The sequence below is a fragment of the Rhodnius prolixus genome, unplaced genomic scaffold (genome assembly GCF_049639745.1).
Source record: "Rhodnius prolixus isolate KJV_2025 unplaced genomic scaffold, Rpr scaffold_11, whole genome shotgun sequence".
In the NCBI taxonomy this organism is placed as follows: Eukaryota; Metazoa; Arthropoda; class Insecta; order Hemiptera; family Reduviidae; genus Rhodnius; species Rhodnius prolixus.
Genome location: NW_027411625.1, coordinates 9,674,298 through 9,684,219, shown reverse-complemented (window position 1 = coordinate 9,684,219; position 9,922 = coordinate 9,674,298). Strand labels below are relative to the sequence as shown.

Below are 9,922 nucleotides of genomic sequence, written 5' to 3'. Positions count from 1 at the left end.
CTGCGAAAAAAAAGTATACTGAATCACAAAATCTCATTAGAAATTATCATTTAAAAAAATCCATCTAGATACAATAATGTAGATTTTAAATATTTATTTATTATATATTTAAGAATTACTGCATATTTATTAAAACTGAAGAAACTTTTTCAAGAAGTAAAGGTAAATTTTTTCATAACCTATCAAATTTATACACTGAATGTGCGTAGACACTTAAACCTTTTTTTTTCTGGTAATTATACAGATTTATTAAAAATTGGAATTTAATTAATAAAACTTAAAATGCTGAACCTAAATACATGCCCTTTTTTTACTTTCTTTTACACCTCCTAAGAAAAAGTAATGCGATGGCGTAACTTATGAATTTTGAGTACACACTGGAAGTAATGTTTGAAGTCCTCTGAGTATGAACACCAGCCTTTTTTTTTTTTAAAAAAAAAAAAACAAGACAAGAAGGAAAATGGTAGAAGTTCAAATATAGTATTTTGTAAAGACCCCAACAGAAGACCATATTTTGCTTACAGTCAAAATCACCAACCAATTAGTTGATACTTTATTGAATCTATTTTTCAGTTTTTTTTCTCGATTTGTCTCGAACATAATCAACTATTTTATTTTAACTACGTATACTATATAAGTCACTATCACTTTTATTTGAAACATTTTTCTGGTACTTTTTTTTAGAAGTATTCTAGAAAATGGAGGGCTTAGGCTCGACCTCTAAAGTGTAATTCCCTATGTTGTGACCGTTCTAACAGTGCAGAATTATTTAGAATAAGAATTTTGGCCAACATTAAACGACAAAAATCGATCAACTGGACAATTCCTCCCCTACCCCTCTGAAATCGATTCCAAAATAATTTACAAGTAAGACTGAAATTAAAACATTTTAAGAGAAAAAGGTAATTTACAAGTGATCTGAGAGTGTTAGCATGTCCTACTTTTCTCGTATGAATAATTTAAACAGTGCAACAATAAAATATTGAAGCCAACTAACATTTAGGAAAAATTTCAAGTTTGAAGAAAAGTGGTACTTTCAAAATTGCAGTAGGAAAAATCGGGTGAGTGTTCCTCACCATGTTTTTAAGCATGCAATTATTCTTAATTTCAAAATTACAGACTGCAATAATTTTTTTTATAAAATGCGCCATATCCGAACAGAAATAATCTGGTGGATTAAACATCCCACCTTTCACACGTCAATGAAAACTAATTTGGTATTTGGACGATAAACCGTGTATATATAACTATAAATATATATATACAATAAAAGCATGCCAAAATAGTTGAAATAAATTGTGTGTCATAGCTGTTTGCATTCACTTCATTAATTTGGAAAGGGAAAAATCGCTTGGCTAGCATGCCTTATTTCGCAACATCATCACAAAATCGTTGAATATTTTTGCTGGAAAAATTATAAAAATGCAGTATATTGAAGGTCCCCTGATATTTTCAGAAATGTTTAAAAGTTTGTTAAGGGACAGTCAGTCGCCTTAACGTGGCGACCGATAGTCAAACAAATCAAACAAGTTCGTCAGCAGCTATCGCGTTTGAACAAAGCGAGATCCGCAAATGTTTGGGAAATATGTCCAACGTTTTCTAGGCCGAGCACTGAATCTGCTGTTTGATCAGTTACAAGGAAATTAAAAAAGTGGTAAAAATATTTTTGGAAACGCTGGCGCATTAGACTTGGAGCAAGTCTCATATTTTAGGAGCTACACTCAGTGAGGCATGAGAAGGATTAATGACCTAGCTCTGAAAAGTAACGCATGAAAGAGGTGGAAACCCTGAAAAAGACCTGCCGAATAAGAAGTAACGAGAAGAGCAGATGATTTTGTAATAAGTAAATTGGAAAAGCACTGGAGGGCACGAAGGTTGCCTCCAGGCAGAAGTTTTTTTAAAGGAATGGGGCAGGAAGACACTCTTCCTGAGACGGTTGCAAGTGAGTTTTCTCATATAAGCTGTTTGGTCACGATGGGTTTATTTACACATAAGAAGATTGTGTAAACAATATAACTACAAAAAAAAAAAAAAAAAAGGAATTTCAAATTTGAGATAAAAGTTTAGTCAAAGTCCTTCAACCGAACTGTAGACTTGTGGTTTGGCCTTTTAAAAGTCCTTTTCATTTCGGCAAGCCACCTTCAGTACCAGTTAAATTAATTTGTGATATAGTGACAAACCGATAGTTACTTTTGAGGCAAAACCCTTAGAAAAGTCTTTAATTTATTTATTTAAGGTCATACGTGTCTTATTTGGCTTCTCCATTCACCATATCGGAAATGCTTTCTTGCAGCAATCTGATTGAACAATCCCGATTAGTAATGGATAAAACACGGAACCACAAATTAATTTAAGTGCTACTATAAATATTGCTGTTTCGAAATCCGACTCTGTCCATTTATGACATATTTATCTAGTAGATTATGTGCTTATGTGGAATATGTGAACATTTCGCACCCTTTACAGTTAAATACAACTGTAGGATTAAACTCAATGCTGCAAACTTAACACTCTTTTATTTTCTCAAGGCGTGACCATATACTACACTCTATAACAGTGTGTTCTCTGGGCTTTCTTAGTTTGGACAGCTGAACTACCTCATTTCTTAACTTACGTCAACAACAGCCAGTGCTGAATATGCCGAAACTCTCCATGAGTATTTGCTGAACAAGGTAATCTTTTAATACAGATAATTAAGCAGTTTGAGCAGTAAAACTGCCAACTAATATATTTTTATAATATTAAAGGTTAAACTGAGTTTCACAGGAATTTCTCTGAGAAAACAGATAATGAGTGTTTAAGCCCGAGAACAATCGGCAGTCAAAACATTGAAAACCTGCAGACTCCAAGATAAAAGTGAAACAAAAATCAGAATTGAGCACCAGCAGGGATAGCTCTGTATTTAATTTTCTGTGTTATATTTCTAGAATAGCGTTAATTTTTTCTTACCCTCTCCAAAAAAAGAAGGTAATTTCATGGTGAATATTACAAAAAATGCTGCAAAACTTACAGTCTGAAAAGCCATTGCAGAAAAGCAACTTGAACTGGTGGGAAACCAGAGGTTGAGATGCCTGAGTCACCCTCTCCGTTCAAGAGATTCTTGTGTGTTTTTTTGTTCTTTGTCCATACCATGTATGGGATTTGAAATTTATCTGTCTCTAAAACATAACCTAAGAATCTTGACGCAAAGAAGTTTGGAAAATCGGGTTGAGGCTCATGGCTCATCAGCGCTTACATAAAGTACAAAAAAATAACTTGGGTCGTATTACTTGAATTTTAATCGGTAAAAATGTTGAGAATTAGTTTTGCGTTACTTTAGGACTCCAGCTATATTCAGATATAATATATAATAATAATAATACCCAGATGGTTGGTTATTCTTTGGTTACTATTTTTTCAACTATTACTTTCCCCCCTGGGAGCTCCAGATAAACACTCACCATGGGACAGTCACAAGTATAGCAAGAGAGACAGGATTTTTTTTTTAATTTCTTAAAAGAGTTCCTTCTGACGTGTAATACTATTTCCTTCTTACAATCTTAATTAATCACAAAAGACTGTAGGCTTTTCTTTGACGGCCGCACAACAAGTTAATGCAATGAGCTAAGGAGTTCATACTGAATTACACTTAAAGCTTCACTAATAAGCTGGCAGAGTGCAGCTAACTATAGCAGTAGTCATTACAATCAAGTCAACCTGTCCCGCTTCGACGGCTCGTTTTTCACCTTAACTAGGGTTAGGTAACAGAAGTTATTTGTTGACAGTGTTTTTTTTTTATGAAAGACTACAAACAGATGCGATGTTAAAAAACATTCAAAACATATTATTTACTATGCGTAACTTAAATCGCTTGCTAAAAAAAGTACGGTCAAATAACATATATAAGTATATATAATTAAAAAAATAATATTTAAGTTGCCTAATTACACATTTTTATATATCTTTTATATGACCTAAAAACCGATTTATAACGAATTTTATTTAAATGAATATTTGGGTTAAAACAATCAGCTAAGAGAAGAAAAAATGGAAAGTGAAAAAAGGTCAATTACGTTGAGGATAGTTTCTTTAAAAACTTTTGTACAGGCTTTAAAATATAGTTCCAAACTTAAAAACTAAAATACATTTTTTGAATTGCTAAATTGAATACCAAATTGATATGTGTTAAGTAAGTTTTGATATTATATCAATAAATATATCGATAAGTTGCAATGTTCTATCAACGTAAAATACTCTCGTTTTCGATACAATCAAAACCTGTGTATACACTTTAAGATGATAACGGATGGTGGAAGGTAATAGCACGCATATCACGTATATCGGAAGGAATGAAGAAATTTGACCTTGATCCGTCAATTGAGTTGACTGCTACTATAGATAACCATGTATATAAATTAACCAGAGTCAGTCTTGATTGAACTTTGCTGTCAGTATTTATGAAAGAACTAGATAGTACACAATGCTCAGCAAAATTCATTCTAAATTGTTAGCATGGATTCTGCAATTTCATAAACATGCATTTGAAGAGAGAGAGCAAAAACGGTTTACGACAACAGTCAAAGCATGCATATGTTGTAGACAAAATATTTTTAACAGAACAATGATAAAATTGCATGAGCAGCTTTTGGTAGAAATTCTACTTATAACCATAACTAAAACCTTCACAAAACCACCTAACTTCAAAATAAACGACTATAAAACAAAAAAATAGTTTAAAATACAGAATAGGTCCAAGTTTCTACAACATAAGTAGACTCTTCTCTCTAAAACGAATTAAAATTATTAATTCATAGACAGAACATTTCTTAGTGTCGAACAAAGTGAATTAATAAATATGGTGTCAGAAGTTATTTTATTTTTTGTTTGATTCTTTCATAACATAAAGGAGGAATTATTGCAATGGGTCAAATTTGAAAATTCACCAGATATACAGGTTTTGATGAGTTCCTGATGTACGAAAAATGTGGTCTGAACACACAGTTTCTGTCAATTATTGCAATAGAAAAAGATAAAATTTTCCTCAAACTAATATTTATATGGTGTAGATGTAGATGGCTATCTTGTACGCATAAAGGGTCAAGTTTATGCAATATAATACAAAACTCCAGACGGCACACCCTTAATACTTAAAAAGTTACATTTTCAACTACTTACACTTTTTATGAGTCCAGTACCTTCTTAAAATCGATTTCAAGTAAAAGTGATGAACATTTAGGAAGGTGAATAGATTATGAAGTTTTGGAAAAATGGATTCAGCTGTTCGAGAAACTTAAAACAAAATAACAATTTAGAAATTCTGCTTTCTTTGCTTTTCCTCCATCTAAGGACTTATAACAATGTTTAAATGTTCTTTAATATTGTATGGATGGTGAAGTAGTAAATTATTCTTTAAAAAATGGTATGAGATAATTTTTTAAAACAGACCTCTATGAATTCCCCGAAAAACCAATTCTCCTGGGGGAAAAAATTAAATAAAATCATTGGCGAAAGTCACATAAATGCAAAATTTGAGTGTACATATGGGAAGAAGCAAGACGGAATATCATGTTTGAACTATTTAAGATTCATAGTTTTGAGATAGCTGCACGCACACTCACAACACATGAACACACCATGCGATATAAAATTTCTTTCGAATTTAGAGCACATTCCTTTGGATAAAATTGGATACAATCGCAACACTTCCACTTCATGTTAATTTCTTCTTCCAAAGAAGTAAACAAAAAACATACAGATTTTCCAAGTAATAATAATAATTTTTCCGTGAAATATAATAAAAAATAAAACGCGTGATTCGTATCTGTGTAGATATTATCTCAAATTCAAAAAGCATTGAAGCTATTTTCTAAAAAAATCCTCAAATCTTATATTCTTTTCTAATTAGAGGCGACGGAAATACGGATATCTATTTGAACAAATTTTTTGAAACCTTCCTAGAGCTGAAAAATGAATACATGGTTTGTTTCTCTGTCGGCATTGGTAGATCACACACCAGTTTGAAGTTGGTTTGGGTTTTGTTGGAAGAGCCAACTAAAAATAGGAAATCGGTTTGAATACTGTTGAAACAACAAACTCTCATTGCGCTTGCACTGTACAATCACAAACCAGTCAAGGTATTCAGATGGAACAAATCTATAGACGCAAGTTAAAAAAAAAGTCCGGCGTGAGCACTCACACGACTTTCTCTAAACTCGAGAAAATAACATATATTTTTAAAACTTGGAATTTCTATTAAATTTTAGTCCGCTTCAGAACAAATATGAAACTCAATTATTAAGGAACTAATTTTCCAGTAGAGGGCACACGAAAACTAAAAGAGAGTTCACCCTTTCGGCGCAGCAAATTTTTCCAAGCCTTGAATTCCAGAAACATAAGTATTATCACTTATTTCGCTAACGCATGGTAAAAATTTACAATTAATCGAGAGAAAACTTGAAAGGAAAGTCTAAATTTTAAAAAATTGAGAGAGGCCTCAGGGAATTCGCCATTTCGATAACGTGATTAGTTTAAAACTCGGAATCGTTTAAGCAATTTTTTGGGAAAATCTCAAAAAGTCCATTGGGAATTAGTCAATTTTTTTTCCTGTGAAAAAACTCCCAAAATTTGACACGCTCGCAATAATTAAACTTACTAGTTCAGAGAAAGAAAGGAGATTACCTGAGCCCATTAGTTACTGAAGAAAATACCAAGTATACTTCAATGATTTTATATGTTAGTGAGAATTCCATCAGAATTAACTTTGAGAGTAAGAGAATTTTTTTTAAATCGGCTCGCTAAGTTGATAATGGGGTATCACATGAAACGCCACCTATTATAAGGGGGAACTAAACTGAGGATATATAAAATTCTAATCTCATATCTGGAAATAGAACTTAACTAAGGTGAACGAACTTGGAATTAAGGTAATCCACACTTAGGAAAGCCGAAGTAATTCCCAGGAGTTAAGAGAAAAAAACCTCACTTTATGCATTACCAATAATAAGGAAAAAAGCGGATAGAGAGAGTGAGAGAGAAATATTACTTCCTTAAAAGTTAAGGTTACTTCAAGTTAGTTCTTTAAAAACTGTAACACAGGTTTTGAAACGGAGTTGTAAACTTAGAAAATTGAAATAATTATTAAATTAATTATTCGGACACTAACTGCACAAATTGTTTCACCACATTTAAACAATGTGAAGCAATGTTACACAACATAACCTACCTCTACTCATGACCAGTGTTAGAGGAAAGAAAATACGCACTCGCAAATCTAAGTATAGTAGAAAGGGTGAAACATTTGACCTTGATTCAACTACTGAGCTAATTAAAACTATAGTATAAGAAAAAAATAGACATTTGAAGAAAATTTGTTATAAATGAGGTGTGAATGATCCCTTCTTAGTTATACCCTTCCAAGAATATAATGAAAATAATTAGTTGGAAGGTTAAACCATTACATGACGTTACTAGGAACGCTGATGTAGTTGGGAGGGATAACTACTGTCATCCTGGTTCCATCATAACTCACATTTACCGATTAACATTCTGACTCCATATTTTTCAATCCAACATGAAGCAACATAATAATAAGTTTTTGAGAGAGAAATCAAAATCTACAAATCTGCTAGCTAACAAACAGAAACAAAAAACTTGGCGAACCCGGTAATCAAATTTATCTTTGTTTAGAAAAAGCAGAATTTGAATTTGATAATATTTAAAAAAAATTTGTTTTGTTATATTTCAAAAGAATATTAATTTTTTTTTTTTTTTGAGAGAGAGATGAGGAAATTATTTAAATAAAAGGAAATTTGAAACACTTACTTCAAGAGTTGAAGATCGGACGAATTGGCGCTGTATTGGGGTAAACACCACCTTTAAAACGGACGTACTGGTATATTAAGTCTAATCTGGAGTTAGTTTACACCAAACTGGCACCCATTAGCATACTTTCGCTCATTCAGAGACACACTGACAAGACACGTTTTTTTTTTTTTTTAATGGTCTTTCTTTTAAAATAGCAAAACGTACCTACATGCTGTCATAAATACTGATAACAAAAGTTTTTATGATCAAAGACTGGCTCGGGTTATACTATACGCGCGGTTGTGTGTATTTGTTGTCACTAATAACCTTTTGCCCTGCTTATGTCCAGAAGTACCACATAGACACTAAAAAAGTTGAAGCAGTTTTTCAATCAGATAACTCCTATTTATAAAATAGGTGTTTCTTTATTTTTTTGAACAGATTGAGCCACAACCTTTCAGTCGCATTGAACTTACTTTGAACCTACCTGATACCACTATTGAGAAAGTACGAGTCAAATTATTCAAAAGAATGTAACCAATTGAAATAAAGAAAGGTCATAAAGAGAAAAAAGTTCTAAAGAGAGAAGAAGTTGGACCAAACAAGGTTCAATTTACGTGTAACTTTAGGTTAAAATTACTCATAATGAGATGAGTTCGTTATAAAAAAAGGACAGTTTGAAAGAAAAATTACCATGACGAGTGCCATCATTAAGTTTGTTAAATCAAGGTTCAATGAGAGAAAAATGGCTAAAACTTTAAATTTGCAAAAAAAAAAGGTTCAATTAATTGAAAAAGTTCAATATTATAAAATTAAAAAATGTATTCCACGAATGTAAGAGAGAGAGCGAAAAAACGAAGTTGGCTAACAACGCAGTCTTTTGATTTGTTGTCCAAAAGCATAAAAACGGTATAGAGCAGTGCTTCCCAACCTATGCGCCGCGGCACTCTGCCACGGCTACGGTAGAAGTGTGCCGTCGCAAAAATTAAGAAAAATTATAACGGTGTTGCTTTAAAATTAATTATACGAGTAAGTTAAAATAGTGTAACTTCACAGTCCTTGCAAAGCCAGCCGTCGCATTAACACACTGTTTGGTCACTTGACTTAACTAAATTAGTAAAATATGTCACAGCTTTCGTTCTTCTTTATTGACTGTTTAGTTTTTGTAACTTTAATCTCATTTAGAGGGGCTTTTAATCACTTTCTTTTAGTTAGGGATTTACAATATTGCATGAATTAAAGACACTTCTTGATATCAATAATGGCACTAAAATTAAGAATTTCTTTGTCATAAGATTCATTGCAAATGTATACATGTAGTTAATTGTATTGACAGAGACCGGTATAGACGGATGAATGATTGGATTTGTAATTAATGTTACAGCCTGCAACTTGTATTTTTGTAGGATTGTAATAGTGTTGTTATTACAGCAATAGTTGAGCATAATACGTCATTTTAAAATGAAATGGGAGCATTTCTGTTCAGGTGTGCCGTTTTCTGTTTGGTATCTGACTAATGTGCCATGACCAGAAAAAGGTTGGGAAGCACTGGTATAGAGTAACACACATTCAGTAATTTTTAGATGCCGCTGAGAATCAAGGACTGCCTGCTGGTTAATGATGAAAATACCAAGTATGTGGTCAACCAGGAAATAGACAAGTTTATTAGGGAACAGAAATTACCAACCGCTATGAAATCCTAATTGAAATTAAAATGAGGCTTGACGTAGGAAAGTATTGCATGGAAAAGTTTTCAGAACAAGGAATTTTTCCAGATATGGTAAGTTGTTAATTCACAAACAGAAGCTAGCTCTAGTAGTAGTCAAGATGCAGTTCTCCATCTCTAAACCAACTTCATTATCGGTTTTTGACGTGTAAAGTTTTGATGTCTCATAAATTCATTCTGAACTACAAGATTAAAAACATTCTGGACTTTTTGCTACCATTTCTCAACAAATAAACTAGCACGAATAACATTGTATAGTCTATGATTGCCTTCACGAAATTATATGAGTTTTAACTCGCGCAAGATGCGTATTGGGTGGTCAATGAGGAGTCAACAACGGCATTCGCCCACTCAGAGGCGATGAATCCATTGTTTTGGAAAGTTTATTCTTGAGACTGTGCTGAGAAATACCTT

General features: G+C 32.5%; 1 protein-coding gene across 14 annotated transcripts in view; it reads right to left on the bottom strand.

Moving 5' to 3' along the window:
- fne (ELAV like RNA binding protein found in neurons) overlaps nucleotides 1-9,922 on the bottom strand; it is a 113,184-nt gene that overhangs the window by 35,048 nt on the left and 68,214 nt on the right. For 9 of the 14 annotated variants that reach the window (XM_074137805.1, XM_074137809.1, XM_074137806.1 and 6 more), the window contains one exon: nucleotides 7,801-7,851. The exons of the other annotated variants lie outside the window; for them this stretch is intronic. In XM_074137805.1, the coding sequence (XP_073993906.1) occupies nucleotides 7,801-7,851 (51 nt within the window). The remainder of the gene's footprint in view (nucleotides 1-7,800; nucleotides 7,852-9,922) is intronic. 14 annotated transcript variants of the gene reach the window in all.